At 38.1% G+C, this 14,931-nt stretch overlaps 1 protein-coding gene across 2 annotated transcripts in view; it reads left to right on the top strand.

Annotated features, from left to right (window-relative positions):
• The window catches only part of PRSS37 (serine protease 37), a 40,935-nt gene extending 26,293 nt beyond the window's left edge, over positions 1-14,642 (top strand). Inside the window, exons 1-6 of one of the 2 annotated variants that reach the window (XM_077148013.1) lie at positions 9,073-9,149; positions 9,559-9,610; positions 11,195-11,336; positions 12,481-12,734; positions 13,265-13,401; positions 14,413-14,642. In XM_077148013.1, coding sequence (XP_077004128.1) covers positions 9,577-9,610; positions 11,195-11,336; positions 12,481-12,734; positions 13,265-13,401; positions 14,413-14,550 — 705 coding nt within the window. In that variant the 5' untranslated portion in view covers positions 9,073-9,149; positions 9,559-9,576 and the 3' untranslated portion in view covers positions 14,551-14,642. Of the gene's footprint in view, positions 1-9,072; positions 9,150-9,558; positions 9,611-11,194; positions 11,337-12,480; positions 12,735-13,264; positions 13,402-14,412 lie in introns of those variants that run through there. The other variant, XM_077148024.1, reaches the window with a different exon arrangement.
• The last annotated feature ends 289 nt before the right edge of the window (positions 14,643-14,931 follow it).

The raw sequence follows: 14,931 nt of genomic DNA, 5'->3' as shown, positions 1-14,931 counted from the left end.
ACTATGAAACCAGAAGAAAATGTTTACAAATAAAAAACATTTTTGCATGAGGAAGAACATACTAATGTCAACATTGCCAGAAGTTGAAAATGAATGGTATACAGGAAAAAGTACAATCAATGCAAGCTAGAGTCTATAGTCAACACTAACATTGCATTATGTTTCCACTAAATGTAACAAAGGCATTATTCCAAAACTAAATGTTAACAGGCAGCGGGCATGGGAAAGGGGTATGGATTTTTTGTGAAAGAAAAGGAAATGCGTTCATACAGATTATGATGGTGAAAGCAAGTCCAATTACTTAGGTCGGATGGTATGATGTGTAAATAAAACTGTATAAAAATGAACAGAGAGAAATAAGTGTAAAGAAAAGGCAGAGAAAGTTTACCTATTCACTGTCAGTAGGGAAATTAAGAAGTGCAGCCCCTTGGAGAGCAGTGTGGTATTTCCACAGGAGACTAGATGTGAAGTTGCCATATGATCCTGGAACCCTGTTGCTCAGTATATACCAGGAGGAAATGAATGTGGGGACACGAATGGACATTTTCACACTTGTGCTTATGGTGGCAGTGTTCAAGATCCAGAATGGATGGAGGTGGCCTAAGGGTACAACTATGGAGGGGAGAAAGGAGAACTGTGGTGTATACATACAATGGGCTACTGATTGCCAGCAAGAAGGAATGATATTGGGTGGCATGCAACTAAATGAATGAACCTTAAGGACTATAAGTTAAATGAAATGGCAAAAACAAAAAGACAAATATTATCATGCCTCACACATACGGACTAACTATAACATAAAAACTTAGGGTGCATGGGTGGTTCAGTGGTAGAATACTCATCTTCTATTCAGCAGACCCAGGTTGGATTCCTGGACCATGCACAAAAAAAAAAAAAAGCATGGGTTATCAGGTTGAGGCTTATAGTAAAGGGTTCTAGATTGTAAGCTCTTATAGCAGTCACATATATTCAGGACTTGCAATCATTATTTCTAAATTTTGAGATACTAAGCTGTTTGTATATAATCTGGTCATTCCCAGAAATTTTGGGCATTTATATGACACCTGAGATTCACTTAGATCTCTGAAGCCATGAAATTCAGCACTAACCCATACAGGGACTGTTTAAAAAGTTGAAAAGATTGTCATGTATAAATGAAGCTGATTTGGATAGGACTAAGGTGGATCAGAATATAAGGTAAAGGATGATATTGCCCATATTTTAAAACCCCAACTTCTGTGTGAGACCAAAGGAAGAGATGTTTATGTGGTGCAAAATTCATATTTTGGGTAGTGCATTACCTAATTTAACTTGTATGGTCAGTTTAGTTGAACACTATAAGTACATGGAATCTTGAATAAGGTATGAGATTTTGTTGGTTTGTCCAGGTTAGCATGATGCCCTGATATATCCCAGAGTAATTTGGGTAGTGACTAAAGAAGTATTTGCAAAGTCCCCTTGTGGGACTGGGGAGAAAGGAGGAAATAGTCAACTTCCCTATTTGGAGAATTCCTGATATTCTAGCAAGCAGTGGGGACAACCAAATCAGTAGGCTGAACCCTTAATCTTGGGGTTCACCCCTATAAAACTTATTCCTGCAAAGGAGGTTATTAGTTGTAAGTTAGGCTTAACCTACTTATAATTAGTTATAAATTATAAGTAGGTTAAGCCTACTTATAATTATACTTAAGAGTTACCCCCAGAGAACCTTTTTTGTTGCTCAGATGTGACCTCTCCCTCTACGCTAACTTGGCAGGTGAACTCATTGCCCTGTCTGTGGCATATGATATGACTCCCAGGGGTGTAAATCTCTCTGGCAACATAGAACAGAACCCCCAGAATGAGCCAGGACCCAGTATCTGGTTAAGAAAACCTTCTTGACCAGAAAGTGGAAGAGAGAAATGAGACAAAATAAAGTTTCAGTGGCTGAGAGATTTCAAACAGAATTGAGAGGTTACCCTGGAAGTTATTATTATGTATAATATAGATATTCCTTTTTAGTTTATGGTGTATTGGATTTGCTGGAAGGAAGTACCTGAAAATGTTGGGCTGTGTTCCAGTAACCTTGATTCTTGAAGAAGATTGAGATTGTATGATTGTGAAAACCTTGTGTCTTATGCTCCTTTTATCCAGAATATGGATAGATGAGTAAAAAATTAAGGATAAAAAATAAATCAATAATGGGGGAGGATAAAGGGTAAAAAATTGGGTAGATTAAAATATAGGTGGTCAATGAAAGCAAGAGATAAGGAGTATGGGATGTATGATTTTTTCTTTTTTCTTCTTTATTTCCTTTTCTGGTGTGATACAAATGTTCTAAAAAATGATCATGGTAATGAATACACAACTATGTGATATCATTGTGAACCAACAATTATATACCATGTGCAGACTATATGTTTCTGAAGATTTGTCAGTAAAAATATTAAAAAATAAATAAACCTACAGATGTGATTTACAAAGAGATCTCTGTAATATTTATTTCAAGTATATGTTGATCTATAATTGACTCAAAATTAAAAAGGAACTTTATAAAAAAGTTACATTTATATGATTCCATTTGTATAACATTACTGAAATAAAATTATAGAGGTAGAGAGCAGATTGGTGGTTGCCAAGGGTTAGAGAAGGGGGATAAGTATGTGGATACAGCTACAAAGAGTAAGTCTTCTGGTATCTTGCTTGTTCTGCATCTTAATTGTGATGTTTGTTATGTGAATCTACACATGTAATAAATTTGCATAGAATTATACACACTAATCTACCTGCTCTCCTTCTCTAACACAACTCCACAGCCTCACCCCTCAAATAGTGTCCTAATCAATTTTGACCATCAGCAAAAATAATAGGAGGATACATTTCATGTTCCTTCCTGAATCCTGTCCTGAAGATAAAACTGTAGTGATGACTAGCATGCATAAAATATGGAGAGAACTTTTATCCTGCCTAGGGATTCTGAACAGCAGGAGAAAGATATAGGTGGGAGAACTGGGGATGAGTATTCTATAAAATTCTGTCATCCCGTGGTCTCCTCTTCAAGTGGTTCACTTTTACAGACTTGTTCCTTGCTTAAAAGGATTCATCAGTCACATAGCTGCCCATTCTCTGTCAGTGGGCAAGGAAGTTTCCTCAGTCTGTCTGAAACCTGTCCTATGGGAAAATGAGTTCTAAGAATCTGAGCTTTGCTACTTTATATAAAGAGAACAATTCCAAAGTAGAAGCCAAGTGAATCATCCATAGAGTCACTTCCATGGAGTCAAAATTTAGTCCAAGTGCCTTCCTTAGTCTCCCACATCTTTTCAACAATTGATTCCCTACAATGTGACCAATAGGTGTCCCCTCTTCATGTCCCAATGTTCTCTCTCCTTTCTTTGTTACAGTGATGATGCACATCTATGAGCCCACCTCAATGTGTGACAATGACTCCCCTCTTTTTTATGCATATCACCCTCAGCCACCTCCTCAGAATCGCTTTATTTGTACAGGTTATATCTTGTAACAACAAATACCATTTGAATAACAGTTCCCAACCAAAAATTCCCAACCAATGCCAGTAGTCCTTGCCAGACAGATCTCTGTATCTCTGTCCATCACTACATTGTCCTCTCTACAGGGTGCATTGTACATGCACTCTCTCTGTAGCTGCCATTTTCAAAGTTGTGGATAACTGTCATTCACTAGTAAAAATTCATGAGTAGGAATTCAATGTTGGTGGAAAACTATAGCAACAATATTACTTGAATAGAAAACCAATTAGAATAGCAAGAGTGATAAAATAAAATATATATAAACCTGAGATATTCAGTGGAATGAGGCTGAGGATGGATGAAAGCATATGCACATGGAATCTATAAAAACACTAATAAATAAAGAACTCATGAACAAAAAATGCAAATGCATACGGAAATATTAAATGTCATATATATATACACAAATATACATACATACACATAAGCATGCCTCATATTATGGTGCTTCACTTTTTTGTGCTTTGCAGATACTGCATTTTTTACAAATTGAAGTTTTGGGACAGTCCTTTGTCAAGCAAGTCTATTGGCACCATTTTCAGAACAGCATGTGCTCACTGGCCCCTGTGTCACATTTTGGCAATTCTCACAAAATTTCAAATGTTCTCATATATTTGTTGTGGTAATCTGTGGTCTGTGATCTTTGATGCTACTATTGTAATTATTTTGGGTCACCACTAACTGTGCCCATATAAGATGGCAAACATAATCAATAAATGTTGTTTGTGTTCTGACTGCTCCACCAACCAGGAGTTACCCAGTCTCTCCCTCTCCTCAGGCCTCTCTGTTTCCTGAGACACAACCATATTGAAATGAGGCTTACAATGGCCTCAAAATGTTTAAGTTAAAGGAAGAGTCATACATCTCTCACTTTAAATCAAAGGCTATAAATGATTAAGCTTAGTGAGAAAGGTATGTCAAAAACCAATAGAGGCCAAACACCAGGCCTCTTCTACCAAACAAACCGTGAATGCAAAGAAAAAGTTCTTCAAGGAAATTTAAAGTGCTATTCCACTGAACACACAAATGATAAAATCAAACAGCTTTATTGCTGTTATGGAGAAATTTTAGTGGTCTGGAAAGAAAATCAAACCAGTCACAACATTCCTTTAAGCCAAAGCCCAAATCAGAGAAAGACGCTAAATGTCCTTATTCTACTAAGGTTGAGAGAGGTGAGAAAAATACAGAAGAAAAGTTTGAAGCTAGCAGAAGTGGGTTTATGAGGTTTAAGGAAAGAAGCTTTCTCCATAACATAAAAGTGCAAGGTGAAGCAGCAAGTGCTGATGTAGAAGCTGCAGCAAGTGATCCAGAAGATCTAGCTAAAATAATTGATGAAGACAACTCCAGAAAACAACAGATTTTCAGTGGAGACAAAACAGTCTCCTATTGGAAGATGCCATTTAAGACTTTCACAGCTAGAGGGGAGTCAGTGCCAGGCTTCAAAGCTTCGAGGGACAGACTGGTTCTTTTATTAGAAGCTAATGCAGTTGGTGACTTTAAATTGAAGCCAATGCTCATTTACCATTCCAAAAATCCTAGGGTCCTTAAGCATTATGCAAAATCTATTCTTCCTGTACTCTGGAAAAGGAACAACAAAGACTGAGTGACAGCACATCTGTTTCCAACATGGTTTAATAAATAGTTTAAGCCCACTACTGAGACCTACTATTCAGAAAAAATATTCCTTTCAAAATATGACTTCATTGATAATGTACCTGGTTATCTGAGAGCTCTGATGGAGATATACAATGAGATTAATATCATTTTTATGCCTGCAAATACAACATCCATTTTGCAGCTCATGGATCAAGAAGTCATTTCAACTTTTAAGTTGTATTACTGAAGAAATACATTCCATAAGCCTATAGCTACCATAGATAATGATTCCTTGGATGGATCTGAATTTCTGGAAAATATTCACCATTTTATATGCCATTAAGAACATTCATGATTCATGGGAGGAGGTCAAAATGTCAACATTAACAGAAGTTTGAAAGAAGTTGATTCTAATCCTCATGAATGATTTTGAGGATTTCAGGACTTCAGTGGAGTAAATAACTACAGATGTGATGGAAACAGCAAGAGCTAGAATTAGAAGTTGATACCAAAAATGTGACTGAATTGCTGAAGTCTTATAAAACTTGAATGAATGAGAGTTGCTTCTCATGGATGAACAAAAAAAAAGTGCTTTCTTGAGATGGAATCTACTCCTGCTGAAAATGCTATGAAGAGTTCTGAAATGACAAGAAAACATTTATATTACATAAGCTTAATTGTAAAGCAGCAGCAGGGGTTTGAGAGGATTGACAACCTTTGAAAGTTCTACCGTGGGCAAAATGCTAGTATGCTACAGAGAAATCTTTCACGAAAAGAAGACTCAATCAATCAGACAATATTCATTGTTGTCTTATTTTAAGAAATAGCCACAACCATCTCAACCTTCAGCAACCATCACAATGATACATCAACAGTCATTAACATCGAGGCAAAATCCTCCCCCAGCAAAAAGATTATGACTTGCTGAAGGCTCAGATGAGGGTTATCATTTTATAGTAATAAAATATATTCTAATTAAGGTCTATAATTGGTTTTTACATCATTCTATTGTACAGTTAATAGACTACAGTATAGTGTAAACATAACTTCTATATGCACTGAGAAACTTTCCCACCACCCATGTGCAAAGCATTATAGCTGTGATTCTCACCAGTGGGAATTTTGTTCCCCAGGGGGATTGTGTGACTTACTTTATTGTGATATTCACTTTATTGCACTGGTCTGGAACCAAACCCACAATATCTCTGAGGTATACCTGTGCATACATACACACACTGAATATTTTAAGCTTAACATCCATAAGGTTTTAAAGTTACTTTTTCTAAAGAGAAGAACCTTAAAGTATGATGTATATATTATATATCAGTATTCTGAAAGCAAAAGGAAAAAACAAATGGGATTCCCAAACAAAGGGACACAATTCAAAGGCTAAAAATAGCATAAGAATTCATCAGTGTTTAAAACTCACTCTTCAAGTAGTTTGTTAGGTCCAAAAAAAAGTGGGGTGTGGGTGAGTTGTTGGGAGATAAGTGGCCAAGAGTGGAAGAAAGGGGTGGCAAAGACAACATGAAATGAGGACCAAGGGAGGGCCCTAGACCATGGCCAGTTTTGGATTTTATTCTGAGGCAATCCAGGACTACTGAAAAAGTTTTAAGTGGAAGATTAATATGACCTTATCTGCATTTTAAGCAAAAAAACAAAAATATGGTTCTAAGGAAAAGAGAGAATGACATATTGAACGATGGCAGAGAGGAATTTACATTTTTTCAAGCAAGATAAGACATGACTGGAGTAGGATGACAGCACTGAGAATGAAAAGATGGATGGATTCAAGAGATTTCTGGAATTAGGACAGACTTCGTGATTGTTTTGGTTAGCAGGAAGAGTGTTGAGAAAGAGAGAGAATTCAAACACATGCAAAGAAGAATCCTTCTCTAAAATAAGGAACCCAGATGGAAGAATGAATTTGAGAGGCTGGACAAGTAAGGAGTTTAATTTTGACATGCTAAATTTCAGGCACAGGGGCCACACAAATGCTGGTTTCCAGGAAGCAGTTGTGTATGTGGGATCAAAGGTCTGGACTGGAAGTGCCAATTTGAATAATCACAGACAGGTAGTACCCTTCAGTGCCAATTTCCCCCAGAAGATCTAAAAGTCGTCTTCAGAGAGCTTTTTCCATATGGCAACTATGCTTTCCTGCTGTTAGCCCTAAGAATCTCAAAGTAGGCCCCAAGTTCTCTTTCTGGCCCATCATTTGTCTAAGAGATCTAGGAGAAACCGCTCCATGGTAAGGGATATCTGTTTTCATTTCCCAGCTGCTAAAACAAATACCACACAACAAGAATTTATTGACTCACAGTTTCAGAGGCTAGATGTCTTGCTTCTTCCCAGCACTGGTATCTTCTAGCTGGCCAACAATCTTGGGATTCCTTGGCTTTTCTGTCACATGGCCATGCACATAGCAGCATCTTTTCCTTTCTCTTCCAGGTTCTGTTAACTTCCAGTTACTCGCTTCTCCTATGGCTTCTCCATCCATGTCCCAATTTCCTGTACTTTAGCCATATTGGACTAAAGCCCACACTTTTTCATCTTGGGCATATCTTAACTAATAACATATTCAAAGATCTTATTTACAAATGGGTTCACACTCATGGGACCAGAGGTTGGAACCTGAGCATGATTCGATCCCCAACAATCTCTTCTTCAAATTTTCACCTGTTTTAGCTAAGCCTAACACCACCACAGAAAACATTCCACAACACCACCCAGTCTTCAAATCTCAAGTATATTTCATAAACTAGACCTATTCTCCAACATATCTCTATGTTTATCTTAAGGATTAGAAAAGCATTGCTTATGTCTGGCTTTTATTCTACACTTAAGGGAATTTGTATGAAGTACTGTATAGTTTACAAGATCAATGAATGCTAGTTGATTTCTTGAAGCCTACAGGATGTAGTAAAAAAATCTGTAAGTATTCATTTACAACACCTAGATTCTACTACACCTAGATTCTACTTTGTCTTTTCACTGTGTGGGACTTCGAGAAAATCATTTAAATTTTCTGTCCTTCAGTTCTGTCACCTACAGAGAAAAAAGATACTAGTTTATTTCCTTTTTCCAGGATTGTTGTGAGTTTAGGATCAGATTATTGGTGCAAGAAATTTCAAATAGTTATAGATACAATGTGAAATTAATTTGTAACTCAGACTAGCCAATATAAAATCATCACTGTCAATGTCTGTAAAGAACTTAGTCAGTCCATGAAACTTGCCTTATTTAACTGATCCTTGTTCAGTTCTAAAGCCCCATTGTCTCCCCTCATTCTCTATTTCTAGTCTTATTCACCAGTTCAGACTTCCTTTACCTCTAACATGGACAACTGAAATAACTTCCTAATTCGACTTCCTATCTCCTATTATTTGTCTCCCTGATCTGAATATTACAATGTCACTGCTATTTCCTGATTATTTCACTCACTTAAAATGTCTGCCAGCTCTACTGTCTCTACAATAGAGTCCAAGACTTTTTATCAATATGTACCTGTCTATATTTATTTCATCTCAACCGTAGACGTCAATAAACCCTAAGCTTTAATCACACACACAGAAAAGAACTTAGTCAGTGCCAGGGAGTCAGTAAGTGTTCAATAAATGTTAGCTATTAGCATTATTGCTCTTTTTGCTCTTATAAGTATGGTCCCAATTATCCAAGGATGACTGTGGTAGTCTATTATTGTCTGAGAAATCTTTTAATTTGATAAAATATATTTAGAGGTACTGCCATATGAATTGTCATCAAGATACATTAGATCCTATTCTTGTAAAGCATTCTCCAACTCTCAAGATAACTGTTCCATGACTGCTTCATTTCCACACTTTCTTTGCTCAAAGCTGTTGATCAGGACAACAGAGATCAAGGTGGTGATGATGACTGAGTGATGAAATAGTGATCAAAGGGAAAGATGAAGCTAGTGTAACAAAGATGGGAGGGGCTGAGGGAGAGTATAAATGTCTATTAGGGGATTCAGAGCAAACTTCTGGGACACTGTCTCCTTCAGCTAAGGTGGAGAATCCTGGCCCCCACAGCCCTGGCCTCAGAAACTCTGCATAAGGCCTGAGTCTAGAATTTCCTTTTCCACAGACAGCTGAACTACTTTGAGGCTGATGGGATTTTAGAGGCAACAGATAGAGGGGCCTGGACACAGCAGTCTAAGGAACTAGGCTTCTTTTTCCTTCGCTAATAGGCCCCAGGAGATACACAGTCCCCCATCCTTTGTGGAGCAAAGCCCTGGGGCAGAAAGGTTTCTGTCTGTCCATCTGGAGCCTTCTCCCTCCCCCATTTATGACCAGGGTTGTTTTCCAATCTCATTGAATGCCCCACTTCCAAACCATATTCAACGATTCTACCAGGTGCTTTTGAGGAAAAAACTGAGCTGAGGGTTCTATTCTCTGCTGATCTTCTTGTCTCACAGGGCAAGATCCGGACTACCATGAAATTTATCTTCTATTTGGGTGTCCTTGCTGGTATGTATCCATGACCTTCTAATCTTTCCTATAAGGCATAAATAATGCAGTATATACTAAGGCAGAGGTGGGAGGTCTGGACAGTGCCAAAGAAAAGTCAAGAAATACTGTCATGGGCAGAATTAGGGGTCATCTCTCTTAGCCCCATCAAAAGGCCTTCAGGAAAGGCTGAGCCCATCCTTCCAGTGCTAAGCTATAAGATGGGTTATGGTGCATGCTTGCCTTGGATAACTTTCAACAGTGAGTGTTCCCCTGTGGACCTCATCTCATCTCCGGGCAAGTCCCAGTATAGTAACAAGGACAGAGAACTTAATGTGACCTCTGATATCTGCTTTTCACGAAACCTGAGAAACTCAGAATATAGGGAATGGGTGAGATGGGAACAAAAGATCAATTGCAAAGATCTTACCTTTTACAGTCCCTGCCTTCCAAGTTCTTCTGATAGTAGAATTTGCTGGTTAGACATTTCCTACTGCTCTCTGACTGTCTAGATTGTACCACATATTAACTGTGACCTTGGGCAAGTGAATCAACCCATCTGTGCTTCAGTTTCTTCAGTCAAAATAGGGAATATTGCTTATATTATGGAGTTTGTGTGAAAAATAAATCCATGTAAAGCACTTAGGACAGTGCCTGATATAGAGTTAATATTCCACAATTAGCGTTAGCTTCTGCCTTAATTACCTCCTGTCTTTCCCTTGGGGTTTCTAATTGTGTGATCACACAGAGTAGGCTGTGAGGAGGGAAAAATCCAGGCTTGGGGAGGATGACCAGTAGGAATGAGGGCAGTTAAGACAAGAAAGTAGTTTATTTCTGATACTAGAATCAGCCTCCCTCCCTTTCTTTGCTAGTTTTTTAAAAACATTACATGCTCATATAAGAAAATTTGAAAATACTAAGTAGGGGAAAAAACATCATTTAAAATCACAACTCAAGTAAATGCATGCTAACACTTCATTTGCATTTACTTCAGGACTTTATATATTTGCATGTTTTGCATTTAAATAGCTTATATTTTGCTTTATTTTTGCTTTTTTTTCTTAGACAATTAGCTTAAAGGATTGATATACATTTCTTTACTTAAAATACATTATCAATATTTCTTGTATTGAACAACATTCTTGTATTGAACATTTATGTTTCCAATGTTCAGCCATTATAAATAATAATAAAATGAGCATCCCTATCTTTTTTTTCAATCTGATTATTTCTTTCTAATAGATTCTTGGGATTAGAATTATAGGTCACAAGGGATGAACAATTTACAATTCTTGATAGCTATTTCTAAATTGTCTTTCAAGAAGATAGTATCAATTTACATTCCTATAAGCAGTGAATAAAAGTCTCTTTCATTGTGCTCTTTCTTGGATTGAATATTATAAACATAAAAAATGATTATATATTAGCTAAAGTGGTAAGTCATTTTAATTTCATTTTATTAAGAAAATGTCAAATGTTTTCATATTTCTTGACCAACTGATTACTTCTTTAAAATTCCATATTCTTTTTTAACTAGGAACTTGTTAATTGTCTTATTTGTTCTAAGAACATTTTGCATATTAGAAATATTAATTATTTTCTCAGGTACATTTTTCTCTGCTCACTCATCTGTGCAGAAAGAAGACCATGCTCCTTATTTGGTATATCTCAAGTCTCACTTCAACCCTTGTGTGGGGGTCCTCATCAAGAAAAACTGGGTGCTGGCCCCAGCTCACTGCTACTTACCGTGAGTGATGGGCTTCTCTGCCCCTGAAACAGCTACAATTCATTCAAAATTAGTGGCTTTCCAACAGAGGCAATTTCTACCCATGACCCCAATCTCCAGAGGACATTTGGCAATGTCTGAAGACGTTTATGGTGTCACAACTGGGGAGGAGAGAGAAGTACTACTGATAACTAGAGAATAGAGGCCAGGGAAAGGACACTGCTAGACATCCGGTCAAAATGTCAATAGTGCCACTGCTGAGAAACCCTGTTCTATATATTATGCCTCCCCAGTCTCCCATGAGTTTTTTCAACTTTTTTTTACTGGTAATATGAATACATTGTGCTAGTTGGGGTCCCTTCAGGAAACTGGTGAACTGGAACTAGGTAAATTGAGGAGAGTTTGGTAAAGGAAGTATTTAAAAAGATATCGACAAGTTATAGAGAAAACACAAAGAATAGTGCAGTCCTCCCAGGGTTAGTGATAGGAAGACACAGTTACTACCCCTGCGCTTAAAGAGGCAAGGGGAGAGAGCAGTTTCCTGGTGGAAAGAAAAAGAACACTGTATACAGAAGCTGCCTGCCTGACAGAAGCTGTGATCTTTGTTCAAGGAACATGGTTAATCTGTGGCAGCTCTGAGGGGAGGGAGCTGGGAGAAAAAGTACTCTAATCTCACTCTTCTTCCAATAACCTTCTGGTGCTTTCCATTAGTCAAAACCTAATCTGAAGCTAAAGAACAAGAGGGCCCACTGATGTACACATCTGAAGGCACAGAGCAGGATGGAGTAAGGCAGTGAGTGGATAAGCAAACAGAAAATAACCAGCATTCAGGTTACCCCCTTCTCCTGCCTCTGCCAGAATGGAAACTGTCCAATTGGATAGACTGGAGCTGGAGAGGAAGGAAAATAATATGAATATGCCATGCATCATTTTCCTATCAACTACATTAAAGATATTACATTACAGTGTAGTGGTTAAAGGATCTAGCACTCACTGTGTGATCAAGGATGAATTACTTTTAAATGTCTCCATACTTCATTAGCAAAATTGGAATAAAAATAGGATCCATCTCACTTGACAGAGTACCTGGTACCTTATAACATTCAATATCTTAGCTATACTCATGATGATGATGATGATGATGATAATTACTTTCAACCTCCAGAAATCTGAAAGTGATGCTGGGAAATTTCAAGATAAGAGTCAGAGATGGGACAGAGCAAACAATTAACCCTGTGCAGATTATCCGCTACTGGAACTATAGTCATAGTGCCCCCCAGGATGACCTCATGCTCATTAAGTTGGCTAAGCCTGCCAGCCTCAATGCAAAAGTCCAGCTCCTTTCTCTCGCGACCAGCAATGTCCGTCCAGGCACTGTCTGTCTCCTCTCAGGTTTAGACTGGAGCCAAGACAACAGTGGTAAGTATGTCACTTATCACATGGCTGTGAAAAGAGAGGCAGAGAGACCAAAGGGTGATATTACCCAAGTGGTGTGGCAAAAAGAGACCTGCTCACAAGACCAAACTTCCTTCTTTCCCAGGGTTTCTTAAGTCCTGTTGCTTCTCCCTAGCATTGGCAGCTGGAGCCGTCAGGCCATCTGACTCAGTACAGAGGTCACACCATATGAAATGCAAGCTATGCCCCCATCCCCCACCCCCCACAGGCTCATTTCCCTTGTAGAGGAAAGCTCCAAGAACTTTGATCAGGTGACCTCTTACAAGGACATGGACTAGAAAGAAAACTTTGTTTTTCAAAGAGACATAAAGTCTTTGTCAAAATCCTAAGGATTCATTCTCAAACTTACCTAAGATCATTCCTTTCTGTTTTCTCATGCCTTATTTTCTTTATACGCACACACACAAAGATCAGATGAACTAAGGGTGGTGGTTAGAAGAGCTAAATAACAATTATGAAGAGAAAGGTTTCCCTTTATCTCTTTCTTCCCGCAGGCAGACATCCTGATTTAAGACAGAACCTGGAAGCCCCAGTGCTGCCTGATAAAGAGTGCCAGGAAACCGAACAAGGAAGAAGTCACAGGAATTCCTTATGTGTTAAATTTGTCAAAGTATTCAGCCGAATTTTTGGGGTAATCCTTTCTCTGTATTCAGCTTCCATTTACTTGTCCAGTTAAATATTTAATCATGATGTAAAAAAATTTTAAAGCCCTCACCTTCTTATTCATAACTTTTTGAAATTTTAATAAGACCACAGCAAAGCTCCCCCCACCTCCTTTCTTATTCTCCTTCCAGAGTATCTTTATTCATTAAAGGGCATCATGTAGTAACTAGTTAATAATGGTCTGCTAGATGCTAATTTCATAGCTGCAAGTAAAAAAGTGAAAACTGGGCATTGCTTAAAAGAATAGTTCAAACTTTTCACTAATTGAAACTAACTTTGGCAGTTAAATAAATGGGATTTAACTATTTGTTAAATTTTATCTCCTCAGACAGAAAAATTTCTCTTCCCACAAGTAGCAACAGTAAATGTCATTTTTTGACCCTTCTTAGCCTTCTGACTTTTTTTTTTACTGTCTGTACTCATCTCTCCTTTGTTAACATAATAGTGCCAGAGAGGAATACTTTGAATAAGACTTAGCAGGAATGACAGATGAAGTTTCTTCCCCTCTGTGAACTGATCTCAAGGTGACACCTCCAAATAGTATTCTCGGTGTTCAATGAATTAATTCTTTCTGCTTCTTTGACCCACAGCTCAGACCTATTGGACTTTGCCTTTGCCTCTGCTTTTTGTTGTTGGTCTCTGTTGCTAGGATGCTCCCAACTTATTTAGGGATGGGGTATGAAGAGGTTAAAGCTTATCAGTATATAATTCCTGTACATCCATGTTTTCCATTGCCACACCCTAATTTTACATGTTGTAGAGATAGTTTTTTCTTACTTTCACAAGGTTACACAGGTGGGTTAGAGCACAGCCAGAAAAAGGCCCCAAGCTTCCTGCTTCCCTTTTTGGTGCTCTATTCATAGCTCACCATGCTGCCTCTAGGCCAGGTTCACCCAAGTTGGGGACTAAGTAGTGCTCCTGTGAGGAGTGACTCTAACCCTCTCTTTCTCTCTTTCTCTCTCTCCACAATCTCTGGTAGGAGGTGGCCGTTGCTACTGTCATCTGCAAAAACAAGCTCCAGGGGATCGAGGTCGGGCACTTCATGGGAGGAGATGTAGGCATCTACACCAACATTTACAAATATGTATCCTGGATTGAGAGCACTGCAAAAGAGTGAGACAAATACTACTCCTTTTGCATCCCGTTGGCTTTGCCATAAATCCCATCCCTAAACTCAAAATCTACAAATAGAAATCTGGATGCATCACACCTGTAGCCTGTGTTTTCTTGTTTGTGTCTTTGCCCATTATCTTACAACAATGTGATGAACCAAGAAGAAAATTAACATGAAATGAACACTGACTACATTGTGCTGGGTTGCTTCCATTCTCTCATTTGGTGCTCATAACAAACCTTTGAGGTTATGTTTTATCCCCCTATTACAAATGAGAAAATTTTGGCTGAAATAGTAACATCATATTACCCATAGCTGATGAATAGCAGAGCCTCAAATTGAACCCAAAAGTGTCAGTTTTTCAATCCCATGCTCTTAGCCTCA

The sequence above is a fragment of the Tamandua tetradactyla genome, chromosome 1 (genome assembly GCF_023851605.1).
Source record: "Tamandua tetradactyla isolate mTamTet1 chromosome 1, mTamTet1.pri, whole genome shotgun sequence".
NCBI classification, from domain to species: Eukaryota; Metazoa; Chordata; class Mammalia; order Pilosa; family Myrmecophagidae; genus Tamandua; species Tamandua tetradactyla.
This window is presented reverse-complemented; position numbering and strand designations above follow the sequence as displayed.